Source organism: Marmota monax, unplaced genomic scaffold, assembly GCF_021218885.2.
Source record: "Marmota monax isolate L192 unplaced genomic scaffold, Marmota_monax_Labrador192_F-V1.1 WCK01_AAM20220418_F8-fsc00012, whole genome shotgun sequence".
In the NCBI taxonomy this organism is placed as follows: Eukaryota; Metazoa; Chordata; class Mammalia; order Rodentia; family Sciuridae; genus Marmota; species Marmota monax.
The window spans coordinates 13,923,560-13,940,748 of NW_026695227.1; the positions used below are offsets into that span (position 1 = coordinate 13,923,560).

General features: G+C 39.0%; 1 protein-coding gene across 4 annotated transcripts in view; it reads right to left on the reverse strand.

Annotated features, from left to right (window-relative positions):
• Itpr2 (inositol 1,4,5-trisphosphate receptor type 2) overlaps positions 1-17,189 on the reverse strand; it is a 518,501-nt gene that overhangs the window by 304,179 nt on the left and 197,133 nt on the right. For all 4 annotated transcript variants that reach the window (XM_058576367.1, XM_058576366.1, XM_046435433.2 and 1 more), the window contains 4 exons: positions 16,231-16,360; positions 13,838-13,895; positions 11,436-11,601; positions 10,136-10,309 (listed from right to left, as the gene is read on the reverse strand). In XM_058576367.1, the coding sequence (XP_058432350.1) occupies positions 10,136-10,309; positions 11,436-11,601; positions 13,838-13,895; positions 16,231-16,360 (528 nt within the window). The remainder of the gene's footprint in view (positions 1-10,135; positions 10,310-11,435; positions 11,602-13,837; positions 13,896-16,230; positions 16,361-17,189) is intronic.

Sequence of the window (17,189 nt, forward strand, 5' to 3'; positions counted from 1 at the left end):
CATTTGTTGAAGATGCTATCCTTCCTCCATTGCATGCTTTTAGCCCCTTTATCAAATATAAGATAGTTGTAGTTTTGTGGATTGGTTTCTGTGTCCTCTATTCTGTACCATTGGTCCACCCGCCTGTTTTGGTACCAGTACCATGCTGTTTTTGTTACTATTGCTCTGTAGTATAGTTTGAAGTCTGGTATCGCTATACCGCCTGATTCACACTTCTTGCTTAGCATTGTTTTTGCTATTCTGGGTCTTTTATTTTTCCATATGAATTTCATGATTGCTTTCTCTATTTCTACAAGAAATGCCGTTGGGATTTTGATTGGCATTGCATTAAACCTATAGAGAACTTTTGGTAATATCGCCATTTTGATGATGTTAGTTCTGCCTATCCATGAACAGGGTATATTTTTCCATTTCTAAGATCTTCTTCTATTTCTCTCTTTAGGGTTCTGTAGTTTTCATTGTATAAGTCTTTCACCTCTTTTGTTAGGTTGATTCCCAAGTATTTTATTTTTTTTGAAGATATTGTGAATGGAGTGGTTGTCCTCATTTCCATTTCAGAGGATTTGTCGCTGATATACAGGAATGCCTTTGATTTATGCGTGTTGATTTTATATCCTGCCACTTTGCTGAATTCATTTATTAGCTCTAATAGTTTCTTTGTAGAGCCTTTTGGGTCTGCTAGGTATAGAATCATATCATCTGCAAATAGTGATAATTTAAGTTCTTCTTTTCCTATTTTTATGCCTTTAATTTCTTTCATCTGTCTAATTGCTCTGGCCAGTGTTTCGAGAACTATGTTGAACAGAAGTGGAGAGAGAGGGCATCCCTATCTTGTTCCAGATTTTAGAGGGAATGCCTTCAGGTTTTCTCCATTCAGAATGATGCTAGCCTGAGGCTTAGCATAGATTGCTTTTACAATATTGAGGTATGTTCCTGTTATCCCTAGATTTTCTAGAGTTTTGAACATAAAGGGATGCTGTACTTTGTCAAATGCTTTTTCCGCATCTATCGAGATGATCATATGGTTCTTATTTTTAAGTCTATTGATGTGGTGAATAACATTTATTGATTTCCGTATATTGAACCAGCCTTGCATCCCAGGGATGAATCCTACTTGATCATGGTGTACAATTTTTTTGATATGTTTTTGTATCCGATTCGCCAGAATTTTATTGAGGATTTTTGCATCTGGGTTCATTAGAGATATTGGTCTGTAGTTTTCTTTCTTTGAAGTGTCTTTGTCTGGTTTAGGTATCAGGGTGATGTTGGCCTCATAGAATGAATTTGGAAGTTCTCCCTCCTTTTCTATTTCCTGAAGTAGCTTGAAAAGTATTGGTATTAGTTCTTCTTTAAAGGTTTTGTAAAATTCTGCTGTATACCCATCGGGACCTGGGCTTTTCTTAGTTGGTAGTCTTTTGATGGTTTCTTCTATCTCCTCAATTGATATTGGTCTGTTTAGGTTTTCTATATCCTCCTGACTCAATCTGGGCAGATCATATGACTTAAGAAATTTATCTATGCCTTCACTATCTTCTAATTTATTGGAGTATAAGGATTCAAAATAGTTTTTGATTATCTTCTGTATTTCTGAAGTGTCTGTTGTGATATTGCCTTTTTCATCCCGTATGCTAGTAATTTGAGTTCTCTCTCTTCTTCTCTTCGCTAGCATCGCTAAGGGTCTGTCGATTTTGTTTATTTTTTCAAAGAACCAACTTTTAGTTTTGTCAATTTTTTCAATTGTTTCTTTTGTTTCAATTTCATTAATTTCAGCTCTGATTTTAATTATTTCTTGCCTTCTACTTCTTTTGCTGTTGTTTTGCTCTTCTTTTTCTAGGATTTTGAGATGAAGTATGAGATCATTTATTTGTTGGTTTTTTCTTTTTTTAAGGAATGAACTCCAAGCAATGAATTTTCCTCTAAGAACTGCTTTCAATGTGTCCCATAGATTCCGATATGTTGTGTCTGTGTTTTCATTTATCTCTAAGAATTTTTTAATTTCCTCCTTGATGTCTTCTATAACCCATTGATCATTCAGTAACCTATTGTTCATTCTCCAAGTGATGTATGCTTTTTCCTTCCTTCTTTTATCGTTGATTTTCAGTTCCATTCCATTATGATCAGATAGGATGCATGGTATTATTTCTACTCCTTTATATTGTCTAAGAGTTGCCCTGTGACATAATATATGATCTATTTTTGAGAAGGATCCATGTGCTGCTGAGAAAAAAGTGTAACTGCTTGATGTTGGGTGGTATACTCTATATATGTCAATTAGGTCTAGGTTATTAATAGTGTTATTGAGTTCTATAGTTTCCTTATTCAACTTTTGTTTGGAAGATCTGTCCAGTGGCGAGAGAGGTGTGTTGAAGTCTCCCATGATTATGGTATTGTGGTCTATTAGACTCTTGAACTTGAGAAGAGTTTGTTTGATGAACATAGCTGCACCATTGTTTGGGGCATAAATATTTATGATTGTTATGTCTTGTTGGTGTATGGTTCCCTTAAGCAGTATGTAGTGTCCCTCTTTATCCCTTTTGATTAACTTTGGCTTGAAATCTATTTTATTTGATATGAGTATGGACACGCCTGCTTGTTTCCGAAGTCCATATGAGTGATATGATTTTTCCCAACCTTTCACCTTCAGCCTATGTATGTCTTTTCCTATCAAATGCGTTTCCTGTAGGCAGCATATTGTTGGGTCTTGTTTTGTGATCCATTCTACTAGCCTGTGTCTCTTAAATTGGTGAGTTTAAGCCATTAACATTTAGGGTTATTATTGAGATATGGGTTGTTCTTCCAGCCATATTTGTTTATTTCTGTTACTGAACATGGTTTGTTTTCCTCTTTGATTATTTTCCCCCCCCTTTACTGTCCTACCTCCCACTGTTGGTTTTCATTGTTATTTTCCATTTCCTCTTCCTGTAATGCTTTGGCGAGGATGTTTTGAAGAGATGGTTTTCTAGCTGCGAATTCTTTAAACTTTTGTTTATCGTGGAAGGTTTTAATTTCATCTTCCATCCTGAAGCTTAATTTCACTGGATACACAATTCTTGGTTGGAACCCATTTTCTTTCAGTGTTTGAAATATGTTATTCCAGGATCTTCTAGCTTTCAGAGTCTGTGTTGAAAGATCAGCAGTTATCCTGATTGGCTTACCCCTAAATTTAATCTGCTTCCTTTCTCTTGTAGCTTTTAAAATTCTCTCCTTATTCTCTATGTTGGGCATCTTCATTATAATGTGTCTAGGTGTGGATCTCTTATGATTGTGCACATTCGGCGTCCTGTAGGCTTCTAGAATTTGGGATTCTGTCTCATTCTTCAAGTATTATTTCATTGAATAGACTGCTCATTCCTTTGGTTTGGAGCTCTGTACCTTCCTGTATCCCAATGACTCTTAAGTTTGGTCTCTTAATGTTATCCCATATTTCTTGGATGTTCTGCTTATGGTTTCTTAACAGTCTTGCTGAGCTGTCTATGTTCTTTTCCAGTTGAAATACTTTGTCTTCATTGTCTGATGTTCTATCTTCTAAGTGTTCTACTCTGCTGGTAGTATTCTCCATTGAGTTTTTAAGTTGGTTTATTGCTTCCTGCATTTCTAGGATTTCTGATTGCTTGCTTTTTATAACCTCTATCTCCCTGTATAGTTGATCCTTTGCTTCCTGGATTTGTTTGCGTAATTCGTTGTCGAAGTGATCTTTCATTGTCTGATTTTGCTGTTTAATGTCTTCCTTGATACTCCAGATCATCTGAAGCATGTATATCCTGAATTCTTTATCTGACATTCCATCTGCTGCAGCTGTTACCTCTTCTAAAGTTGCGTTGACCTGCATTGCTTGTGGTCCTTTCTTTCCTTGTCTTTTCATACTGCTTGCGTATCTTTCCTACAGGTGCGGGCGGCGGCTCTGCTCTCTCCTTATTCCAATTGGGGTGTCGTGGCTACCACGCCAGTAGGTCACTGGGCCTGTTCTGGGAGCTGGCGGCGGCTCTGTTCTGCCCCTACTCCAATTGGGGTGACGAGTGTACCACGCCGGCAGGCCACTGGGCCTGTCCCGCTGGTCGGTCGCAGATCTGCCCACCTTTCGGGCACGGGTGGAGGCTCTGCTCTGCCCCTACTCCAATTGGGGTGTCGTGACTACCCCGCCTGCAGGACGCTGGGCCTGTTCCTGGCACGGGCGGCGACTCTGCTCTGTCACTACTCCAATTAGGGTGGTGTTTGTACCACGCCGGCAGGCTCCTGGGCCTGATCTGCTGGTCTGTTGTAGGTCTGCCTACCTTGGAGGCGCGGGCAGCGGATCTGCCCTGCCCCTCCTACCACGCCTGCGGACCCCTGGGCCTGATCTGCAGGTTGATCATTGGTCTGCTCACCCTGCGGGCACGGGTGGCGGTTCCGCTCCACCCCCACTCCAATTGGGGTCACGTGACCACCACACCGGCAGGGCCTGATCCGGGTGTGGGAGAAGGATCTGCTCTGCCCCTACTCCAGTTGGGGTGACGTGTGTACCACACTGGCAGGCCACTGGGCCTGACCCGCCAGGCTGTCACAGGTCTGTTTACCTTGCAAGCGCGAAGGGCGGCTCTGCCCTGCCCCTCCTACCACGTCCATGTACCACTGGGTCGCGGGTCTGCTCACCTTGCGGGTGCGGGTGGCGGCTCCACTCCGCCCCCTCTCCAATTGGGGTCACACGGTCACCACGCTGGCGAACCGCTGGGCCTGCTCCGGGCGCTGGCGGCGGCCTGGCTCCTCCCCTCTGGCTCGACAACAAATTGAGGAGACTCGGGTGACTGTGCCTCACCCCCCCTACCAGGAGACCAACTGCTTTTGTCACCGCTGGTATTGATGAAGTTCTCTCCTCCGCCGCTTTCTGCTGACATCAGATCTCTGCCATGTTGGTATCCTATGCGAATGGCAGCATTTCGTTCCCCTTGCCGGGCAACCAAAGCAACGGGTGAGTCCTGACCGGCCCTCAGCAGGACCCGGACCGAGACGCAGTTTCCGCGGGCTCCTAGCCCCAGTCCAGGGAAGTTCCGGGAGCCGGAACTCGGCCGCTCCGCTCCGTGCTCGGTGTAAGCTCCTATAAGTGTAAGCTCCAAGAAGCAGTCCCCGCGGGCTCAGTTCCGGGAGCCGGAATTCGGCTGCTTAGTGCTTGGTGTATGCTCTGATAGTAGCAGGGTCCAAGAAGCAGCCTCCGCAGGCTCCGCAGCCCTGGGCCAGGGCGGTTCCGGGACGGTTCCGGGAGCCGGAACTCGGCCGCCCCGCGCTCGGTGTTCGCTCCGATAAGATCAGATTCTAAGAAGCACCCAGGAGCTGAACCCTAGCAATCTGTCTGCAAGCCGCAGGCAAATTGCAGCCTGAAATTACCTGTTCTATGGCTGAATGAGCTGCGGTCAGTCGAAAACAGGGATGGTGACATCAGTTTACCAACATGGTGGCTGCTGGCCTCCTCTGTGGTCTGACCGGTGTGGAGAACCGAGATGGACCGCTTCCTTCCCCCGTCTCGAACCCAGAATTCAGCCCTGAGTACGGTGCTTGCACGGCTGGCAGAAACTGCAGTGCTGTAACCCTGCGTCTCTATCCCAGCGCTCGCTGCAGACTCTAGCCACGGGGCGATTTGCTGAATAAGCAGTGTTACCCTCCGTGCGACCAACCTCTCGCGTTTGAGTCCCAGTAGCCGATCCTCGTGCGATGGAAATCCTTCCTCCAGGTTCCGGAGCACCCCACTATTGCTGAAAATTCCTAACAAGATATCCTTTAGCCGTCCTGACTTGTCATACTCCCACACAGTGAAGAAGCACACGGGGGCAATGCACTCCCCTCGCCGCCATCTTCCTCTCCCCAATCCAAACTTCCAAATTGAGTCTTAATAGAAGAGTTTGAGTTAATTGAACAACCATTTTTAAAAATGAATCAAGCCAATCCCAAAAAACCAAAGGCCGAATGTTCTCTCTAATAAGTGGATGCTGATCCGTAATGGGGGGAGGGGAATAGAGGAACTTTGATTGGTCAAAGGGGAGGAAAGGGTGGGGAGGGGGTATGGGGGCAGGAAAGATGGTGGAATGAGATGGACATCATCACCTTAGGTATATGTATGACGGCACATGTGGTGCGATGCTATATCGTGTACGACCAGAAAAATGAAAAGTTGTGTACAATGAATCAAAATGCATTCTGCTTTTATATACACCTAATTAGAATAAATTAATTAATCTTAAAAAATGAATCAGTAATTAAAATCTTACCACAAAATAAACATGTGGCCCAGCAACTTTTACACACAAGTTTTAACATTAATGTTAAATGATAATTCCAGTCTTACACAAAGAAAAAGAATATGCTTCAGCTCATTTTATAGAACTAGTCTAACCTTGATACCAACACTTGTATGAACAAGACAAGAAAGGAAAACTGCAAGTCAGTGTCACTGACAATGTAGATGTAAAACCCTACACAAAGTATTAGTAAACAGTCTGGCAATATAAAAAAAAAATTGGATACTTTTATTCTCTGATGCAAAGTTACTATGGTAGAAGGTCTATTTAAGATTTACATAATTCAAGTGAACATATTAAAGAAAAAACATAATCGAGATAGATATGTAAATTATATCCAATTAAAGTCAATAAAGAAGAAGGGAGGAAGAAGATGGGTGAGGAAGAGAAGGAGGAAGAGAAGGAGGAGGGGAGACTTCTTACCGGTAATATTCTATTTCTTAAGCTATACATTAATTTCAATCACAGAAGTTTGTAGTTTAAGAAATGTATCACATACCCTATAAGGTATTGGATTTGATTACCCCTCCAAGTATCCTTTAACTCTAAGGTTTTATAATTCTATATTCACCATAGTTAATAGCACAATGTTTTTCCCATAAAAACAAATAATAATTATTATAAACACTAACTGAATGCTGACTTTGGTAGACACTGTTGGTTGCTACCCAACATCCTTTCTTACTCTTACTTACTAGCAGATTCCAGTTTTTGTTCGTTTTTTGTTTTTGTTTTTCTGCATCCATTGTTCCCCTATGTAACTCAGCATGGGCATCAAGTGAGCAAGCCCTGTGCATGTGGTGTGTCAGTTAATGCTGCTTCAGTGGAGAAGTATAAACAACATGAAAATATAAATAGTAGGGTAACATTAGTTACCAACAAGTCAAGAAGTAAGGCTCCAATTCCTTGCCTCAGTTTGTCACCCTGGGTTGCTGGGCTTAATTCTGAGGCTGATCTTTCTCCTGGTGGCGTTGTGGGAGCTACTGCCTAGACGTCACATCTGTGCATACCACTGTGAGGAACTATTTCTGGGTCTCCTGTTTAGGAACAAGGGAATCTTTCTCAGGTATTCCTCAATAGATTCTACCTCATAGCTTTTTGGCCAAAATATGGCCACATGTTTACCTCTAAACCAATGGACTGTAGGAGTAGTTTAGATTAAATATAAGATGTCCCTCAATCTATAGCATTTCAAGCTAAGTATCATTATTATGTCCATTTTTTTTTAAATTTTTTATTGTGGGTTGTTCAAAACATTACAAATTTCTTGACATATCATATTCCACACTTTGATTCAAGTGGGTTATGAACTCCCACCTTCACCCCATACACAGATTGCAGAATCACATCAGTTACACATCCATTGATTTACATATTGCCATACTAGTGTCTGTTGTGCTCCGCTGCCTTTCCCATCCTCCCCCCTCCCCCCTCCCCACCTCTCCCCTCCCCTCCCCTCCCCTCCCCTCCTATTATGTCCATTTTATAGAGGATAAAAATGCAACTTAGATAATGAAAACAAATTGCTCAAAGTCACACATATACTAAGAGGCAAATTCTGGACTGCCTCATTCCAAATCTCCTGGTATCAATCACCTAAGCAAATCATCTCTATGCTGCATATTATTAACTGACACTCACTATTCATTCCCAGCCTGTGAGGTCCCCTGAACCAAAGACTAGTATCCCAAATCCCCTGCAGCTAGAATTCTACATTCTACCTTCTGCCAATGAGATAAACTCAGGTGGAACTTGAACGGCAGAAGGAAAAGTAAAGGTTATCTCCTTGGGACTATGAGAAAATTCCAGTAGACACGGGTGTTTCCCGTGAACACCATGTTGTATTATCTTTCCACATGCTTTCAAAATGTGAGTCAGTGGTGGTGATTGCAGCAACAAAGGCAATAGCCAAAGCAGCTTCTTTACCTCTGACCCTTGCAATCTCTAATGCCAGGGCAACCTCCAAACTGTACTCCTCCAGTATTTAAGTCCTGGTATTAAATCACTTCCTCCTTAAAGTACCTAAAATTGTTACCTTTTCCTGAACTGATAAATCCTGAAGTCAACAAATAAGTAAATACCAATTTCACTGACTCCTATTCATCTGACACCCCCAGAAAATGGGTTATATAACTTGTTGGTAACTAATGTCACCCTACTACTTATATAATGTAATGCTTTATCTTTAGGATTTCCTCAATCAAACCACTTGTTTCTCTTCTTTCTTTACATAAATACAAAATGTTTGTGAAACTTTTAAGAGGAGACCATGCATACACACTATGATAGAGGCTCTTTCTACCATCTTCCCTCAGTGTGTGGAAACTACAAGTAGTGATTAACATCTTCCATGTTAATGTAGAAGAGATTCTTCTCATCTTAGGATTTGTTTTATTATTGTTGTTGTTGTTGTTTTCAAAGTCCTACAAAAAATAAAATGTGTTTTCCTAAGGTTCATTTTTTTTAAGAATGGAATTTTTTGAAAAAGGAAGGAATGCATGTATTCCTATTCCCTAGAATACATGTAAAATATGTATTTTTCAAAAGCAAAAGATATTATAACTTTTGAAAGCATAATATATTCACAAGTATCATTAAATGAAATTTCAGAAAATGAAATTTCACACTAATGAACCTGGATCTTGTTATCAAAAAAGCTGGGTTCAAATTTCAGTTAAGTCACAGAGTTGACTGACATTAAGGAGGTTCTTGGTTCCTCTGAGCTTCAGTGCATTTAGCGTTAGGAATGTAATACTTATAACTGACTCCAAAGTTTGCTGAAACATTTAAAAAGAGATTCCATAGATAAAAATATTTATTCTAAAATGTGGAATGTAGCAAGTACTAAATAAATGTTAAGTCTTCTCTTATGTCTTAAATACATTATGGGAGAACTTTATTCTCCCACCATCCCAAATTGGTCATAAAATAAATATTCATGGAGTAGAAATTCTGCATTCTATGAACACATTACAAAAATCACAAGAAAAGTTTCTGAAAGATGAAGTAAAAAAATTTCTTATTGATAAGCGACAATTACCTGAGACAAGTAAGAAGTAGTAGCCTATCAATCCAACCCCCCTTTGAAACTAGTCAGCATTTTGATTATTCGAATTATCACCTGTTCTATTATCACTCTTCACCCCAAAATGACTTGAGTTCTCAAACAACACCAAACCTGAGGCAGTTAAGCCTATCTAAATAGCTTATATTCCTGCAGATTAAAAAGCAACGAAATAAAACATTTGACAGGCACTTAAGAAACTTTATGGATTATCAATTGTGATGGTCTGCTGTTATTTAAGCATTACCACTAACACTGTGCAAAAAGAATATATTGTCCTATGTATTAGTAAAATGGGAAAAGAACAACTCATTAAACCCACTAAAGACTAAAACAGAAGACTCAAGATCAACACCTTAGTTCACTCTTTAGCTCAAGCATAAATTCTTGGTATTTTTGTGTTGACAATAAAGCATATCGTCCTTCTATTTAGATATTTTTATATATTATATAAGGACAGAATGAAAGAAATGATTTGTAGGTTGGTGAAAAGCAGGCACTTTGAATAGTGACAACAAAAATTCCCCTCTCCATAGGCCTGTTATTGTCATGATTCTTGAATTATATGATATAGTGAAAATGAGACAGAGAAAAAAATTACACAGATGAGGTCATAGGTAGTAGCAATTGACAAGAATCAAAGGGCAGGTGTGTGGAGTTCGTTGACATAGGGGAAATTTTATATTCTGAAGCTCAGACAAAAGTTGTCTTACAAACAATTTTGATTATAAAGCATGTGGCTACATACATATCTGACTTAAAAGATACTGCTTGGATTAGTTCAAAGTAGAACTTGGAAACCAACCTCATTTGGTTCTTCGCCACCTTTGACTTGACTTTCACCTATCTCTCCATTCTCATAGCTGCCGCTCTTCTCCACCCATAACTCAGATTTTTCTACAGTCAGTCGAAGTTGGTCCAGATCTGCCTTGATTTGCTTGTAGTTATCTACATCTTGATTGGATACCAGCAGTTGCACCTGAAAACATCAGAATGTTAAACTTTAGAACATTTTTACAACTCTCTTTATTCCTATATCTTTTATGCCTAAACTCTGGGTCTTAAAATTATCTTATGTAGAGTTTGATATTTCTAGAACATTTGTGAATATTTTAGATGTATATTGACCATGAAAACTTACCTGGATATAACCAATATATTGACATGTTATAAAAAATTTTATTTTATTTTTTACAAAAATGTGCCTTAGCTAAACTTTGCAAAGTTGGTGAAAAGTAATTTAACATAAAAAGAATTAACATAATTTCACTGTTGAGATCAATTTTTCTGAGACTATTTAAAAATAGGTAGAAACATTTTTTAAAAGTGGCAGAAAAATATATAGAGATCTAATCTAAGCTTAATAATCTAATTTTTTATTTTATTATAATTTCTAAGGATTATGACATACACATATATGCAAAATTATATGTATTTACATACATATAATTTTATATGACTACCTTTTAGTCAATTTCATATTCTTTAGCACATTCTGAGAAAACTTCCTAATAAAGATCAATGCCCTATTAAATAAAATAAATATTAGTGACATATACATAAACCTTTAGGTATGACTAATAATCTCAAAACTGATGTCTTATTCAAAGATCAAAGAGAAAGATTAATTCCATAACAATTCCTTTTCTTTTTTTTTTTTTCAGAGTCACAGTATTTATTTCAGAGCTACTACTTGTCCTTCCCAATATATCAGTAAAATTTGGGGTCAAAATAATAACAAAGGCAACAAAATTCCTAACGTATTATCTTCCAGTGCCTTCTTAAACCTTAGTGCCTGTCACTCATATTAAAGACATTATCTGAAAATCTCTTGTGAGGAACTCTTGACGTAGACAAGACCATCTGTATCTTTAAAAATATAAAGCATCTCCAGCAAAAGCCACGCAGTCTCGTTAATTCTACAACCATGAAATCAGGGTGGGTGACATTTTCAAAGTTTCAGCTGTGGACCCCTCAATCTTACCTGTTTATTTCTTTTATTCCTTTTTGTTTTAAGGTGCCAGGATTGAATTCAGGAACTCAACGTATGGTATATACCTGGCAATTGCCCTACCACGGAGATACATTTCTGTCAACAAGCTCACCTGTTTAAATGCCTGTAAAACTTCCGCTCTCTGGCTGAAGTGCTTGAAGAGTAGCTGCAGGGCTCCTGACAGCAAAGGAGCATAGTCGTGCATGATCAGATGAATGAGGACCCGTAAAAATGTCCTGCCTCCTTCATCGTCAAGTTGCACTGGATTTTTTTCCTTTCTATAAAAACAAAAACAATATTAAAATAACATATTTACATAACATCTTATATTAAAGTGATTAAACTTGTATCTATGTTTTCAGAGTTAAATGACTTGTTTTCCCAAATTAGGAAGCAAATGGGAAGATCCCCTCATATAATTGATGAGAAAACAATTACAAAGAAAACCCTGTATTTGTCCTTAAAAGTAGGGGTTACTAGCCATCCTAGTTTGTCCAAGACTGAGGAGGTTCCTAGGCAAAACCAGGATGAGCTGGCCACCTAGGCATAGAGGAAAGACAGGCATCTGAACACATTCAGAGTATTTATGGAGAATATCTACCAATGATTGATTTTTCCCCAGAGCCTAAGAGATCCCTACATGACAGGTGGGGAGGGGCTAGAGAAGGGAAGGCCACATGTACAAGACCATCACAAGAGCAGCTCTGTGTTTGGTATAATGGGGCTCTGAATAAGACTCTAGTGGAGTAAAAGGCCGATCTACAGTCATGTGCTATTTAATAATGGGGCTACACTCTGAGAAATGTATCATTAGGTGATTCCATCACCATGTGAACATTATAGAGTATACTTGTGCCTACTATGCACCTATAATATGAAGTGTGTGTGTGTGGGGGGGGGGGGGTTCTATTGCTTTTACAGCCATGATAAACAAAAAACACACAAGATTAAATTAAACCAGGTACAGTGGTATATGTCTGTAATCCCAGCAGCTTGGGAGGCTGAGGCAGGAGGATCATGAGTTCCAAGTCAGCCTCAGCAATTTAGCCGATGTGCTAAGCAACTCAGTGAGACCTTGTCTCTAAAAAAATACAAAATAGGGCTGGAGATGTGGCTAAGTGGTCGAGTTTAATCACTGGTACTCCTCCCCCAAAAGAAGATTAAATTAAGCACAAGAGAAAAAAATGATACAAACAAGAGACAAGATAATGAGGGTGCTGCTGGTATAACAGAGCATATAGAAACCATTTTTAGTGAATAGGAATACATTCTAAAATCATAATAAAAAGTATCATATAGCAAATGTATAAACCAGCAACATAGCATTTACTATCATTATCAGGTATTTACATGTCAGGTACAAAATCATATGTCGCATATTTCAATACAATTAGCAGCACAGGAGGTTCTAGACAGCATCACCACAAACACATGAGCACTGCACTATCCTCCACCAACACGATGGCTGCAGTGTGACTGGGCCACAGGAATCTTCCAGCTCCATTACAATTTTATAAAACCACTACTGTGTATGTGGCTGTCTTTGACCAAAACACCATGAGCATCACATGACTGGATTTTTAAGGTGAAATCACACACTGGTTAAGTCTTTCTTCCCAAGAATTATGAATAAGAAAACATTTCAATAGAAAAACAAGCAAAAGCTGATAACTGTGACATGAAAACAAATCTAAATCAAATGTTCACTAGAGATAAAAATCTCTCTACCCTTAATTTTTGTTTTTGTTTCTAACAACAACAAAAGCAACAAAAAGCTTAGTGAAGACTTTTTTTTTAGGTTCTTATGTCAACTCTGTGATAAAAATGAATGTTAGAATCTCAAAAATTTTAGCTTCTTTTACTTTTTGTTTTGGTTTATGTCAACTCTGTAATAAAAATGAATGTTAGAATCTCAATAATTTTAGCTTCTTTTACTTTTTGTTTTGGTTGCTATTAATTTCATTTCTGAAAAAAGAAACTCTTCAAAACAATAAAGGGAAGAGTGCCCAAAACAAAGGAGGGTAGTCAGGCCAAACGCATACTGTTTTCTTTAATTATGGATATTTCCAATTAGCAGAAAATAGTTTTATTGTTAACATATCAAGTTAATGATAACATTAAAAGAAGTTACTTTCTTGCCTGGAATACATGAGATTCAGGGAAATAATGTTTTACAACACGCAGTGATATTTACATCAGGGGAGCTAAAGGGCATTCTTGTGCTGTCATTATTTAAGGAAAGAAAAGCAAAGACTTCAGGGAAAAGTTCAATACACTGATCTCATCTCTTTTTTCTTTTCTTTTTTTTTTTTTTTTTACTTGACTTAAAGGAGAACTATGCTTTCTCCTCTAGAGTATATTAGCTGCTTCATTTCTGGCAGAAATTTATGTTAACAACAACAGAAGATCTAAAAATAAATACGTATAGGGAGGTGAACAACAAAATGTTATTGATAAAATTCCAGGTAAAATCTTACTCACAAGTAAAATAAAGACACTTGAGTGTTACTATACCTTCCAGCAAACATAGTTTCTGCCTGAGCTGCAATTTCATCTATATCAGGAACAATAGCTGCAAAGATAGATGGTAAAATCTTTATCTTATCCCAATCAGGAGCCACCATATTCATAGTAATACTAATTTACCTGAACTTATTTTTGCCTTCCTTTATTTAGGCCACCAAAGATCAACTAATAGTTTAAAAATTAAAATATAGCCTTGCGGAGACATTAATGTTTTAACTGAAGTTTCCATTTACTTATTTATTTTAGTGTTGGGTATTGAATCCAGGGCCTCATGCATACTAAGTTTCCATTTTTGTTAATGCAAGCTATGTTTTAAACTAATGTGTTACTGTAGTCAAAGATATGTATATTTGTTTGTTATGCGGTACTACAGATTGAACCAGGGGCACTCCACCATTGACCTACATCCCCAGCCCTTTTTTTTCCCTTCAGATAAAGTCTCATCAAGTTGCCAAGGCTGGTCTCAAACTTGCAATCTTCCTGCCTCAAGCTCCTAAGTAGCTGAGATTATAGGTGTGTGTCACTGTGCCTGGCTAGTCAAAAATACATTTGAAGATCAGAAAACACCATTTACAAAGGTGCCTCTTATCTATATGATCATTATCATACACACACACACACAGAGTTCACATATACCTACACATATGAATATACAAATACATATGAACATACATATATACATACATATAATTTAAATAGGTAATGACATGGAAGGATAATCTTTCAAAGACTCAAAATGTACATATGAGTCTTATTATTGTACATTTCCAAACAACATGATGTTTTTACCTAAGCTTACTAACTTCTAAAATTCCATCTTTTTTCTTGTGGACGGGTGTTTTTTCTCTTGGCAAACCAATCATGGTTCCTAGTAAGGAGTTCCTAGTGTTCCCCAAGACTAACATTTTGAAGACACTTTTATTAAGGTAACATGTTTAAGTGATAACTACACAGTTCATTTACTCACCTCCAAAGCATAAAAAGAAAAGAGAGTAACATATGGAAAAGCAGTTCTTCCATACTAAGTTTCCATTCCAATCTGTAAGGCATCGCTTACAGATTCACATGAGGAAAGCAGTCAGGCCAATCAGAGACAAAAGGTTTTCTGGGTGCCCCTAGACCTTCCCTCTGGTGCTTTACTGACACTTAGAGCTCATGTTTCCCGAAGCCTGGCTTCTGGGAGCCAATAATTGTTATGCTTCTGTCAATGCAACCGCCAGCAGGACTTTCTGGTTCTGCCTTCACGTTCCTGGAAACAGCCCTTTGGGGTTCTACACTTCTGAGAAGCCGAAAAAGAGCGGTGCTGCAAAGGTGCCAGAAGTGACTTCTCCCAGGCAAGCCCATCTCCAACCGCAGGGCCCTGCTGCCTTGGGAATCTGCTGATGTCAGACACAGACAGCAGGACATCGGCCTAGTATCCATTTTATCTGCACACTTGCAATCGCTGCATCATTTCTGTCAAGCTGATTGACAGACAAAGAGGAGGAAGTCCCTAACGTTGTCACAGTGGTTATAGTTTGAAGAAAGTTCCATATCTGTGTGCAAATCCTATCCTCAGAAAAAGAATTCTGTTCACTAGCTAACTACTTCATAAGACGTAGCTTCTAGCCTGCCATGACCAGCCTGACCTATGTGGGAAAATGCTAATTTAATTTTTTAGGTATCATTAAGTCCTTTGTATAGTCACAAACTTTTTTAAACCATTTTGGTGTTTCATTGTTATGCGCCAACTCTCAGAAACAGAGTGGCTTCATTCTTTCACTTTTTAAAAATGTGAAAACTGAAATATAACTCCAGTTTATAACTGTGCAAAGTTAAAACCACACAAAGTCAAACTAACAAACACTCTCAGAACTTTGAGGAATGCCAATCTTTATTGTTGAGTCAGGTGATGGCTTCCTCACAAAACACCTTTTCTTCTGAAAGCCCTGTTACACTGTGCTCCTGATCCAGGCAGAAAAATGTCTCTTAGATTTTCATCAAAAAAACACAATGCTTAAGATACAGGTTAGCACTGAAGAGACATGGTGGGGGTAAGGGCTGGGGGTCCTTCTTCCACAACTTTCAGGACCTTTAGCAAGTAATTTACCCCCTCTACCCTGGGTTTGCAGATCAGTACCATGGCACAAGAAATAATACCTCTCCCTCATGGAGTTGTAAGAGTTACAAAGGACAAGCATTCATGGGATTTAGTGTCAATTAACACCAAATATGCTCCCCACCATTTAGGCAAGTTATTTAATGTTCTGTCTTGATCCTTTCATGTTATTAGTGGAGACCATGTCTACATTTCCTTTAATAGAAATACCATGATGTTTTAAAATATGAAAGTTGCCTTTAAGTTCTTACGAAAACAATAAATACTGTCACAGAAAACCTACCTGAGGGTAGTAAGGTATCTGGAGAGCCATTGGCAGATGTCTCAGCATTGTCATTGTTCTCCCCGAACTCCTTTTTATATATCGACAACATATATGAGATCCTATAATCTAGTCTGACACTCAGGATAAACTACAAGAAACATGCAAAACAGCATTTTCAATTAATTAGCACAGTGTTGAAAAAAGCAATTCATTACATGGCACCAAGAGCAACACAGCCACCAACCTTTCAAGTGAACTATTCAGAAACTTGGTGAACTTAACATTCCGTCATCCACATGTTTATCAATGTTAAGACTAAGGGAAAAGATACATTTCTATAAGCCAGTGTTAGTCAAATCCCACAGCAATTTTTGGAAACAAGGAAGACTGACACCCTACAATTGGTCTCTGAATAGTCCAGGTAGGTATCTTGTGGGTCTGGATGAAGAAGTAATGTTGTAATTCCACAGAGCACTTTGCAGCATTTTCATTGGCTCTGAGAGGAGAATGCTTGAGCTATGGCCTTCATTCTTGCACAGAAAGGCTGGGCTTTCAGCTACAGTAGAGCTGATTCTACAATGAGCCCTGGAGTTGGGGCCATAAAGGGACAACTGAAATCATGGTACCTATGTGCTGTGGGTTTTCCATTGGTATTTGTGTTTCCGTAGGCTGACTTTGCTAGAGTTATTGTTCCCATTAACAAAAACTAAGAACTAAGGCTTCAGTCATGTCATGGAGAATTCAATCACTTGAAGCCCACAGATAACCAGAAGCTGGTAACCAAGTTGGGAAAACAAATCATAGCACTGTTTACATGAATAGGAAATGACTGAGTGCTGAACCATGTGGCAGGGATGCTATGGAGATCCGAGAAGGATAAATCAGGATGCAACAGATTAGAGGAGTGGTTTTCATGGTTGCCTTCCATCCCAGTCTGCCTGAGGTAGGCCCTTTACTTTCTGTGTTTCAGCATAGTT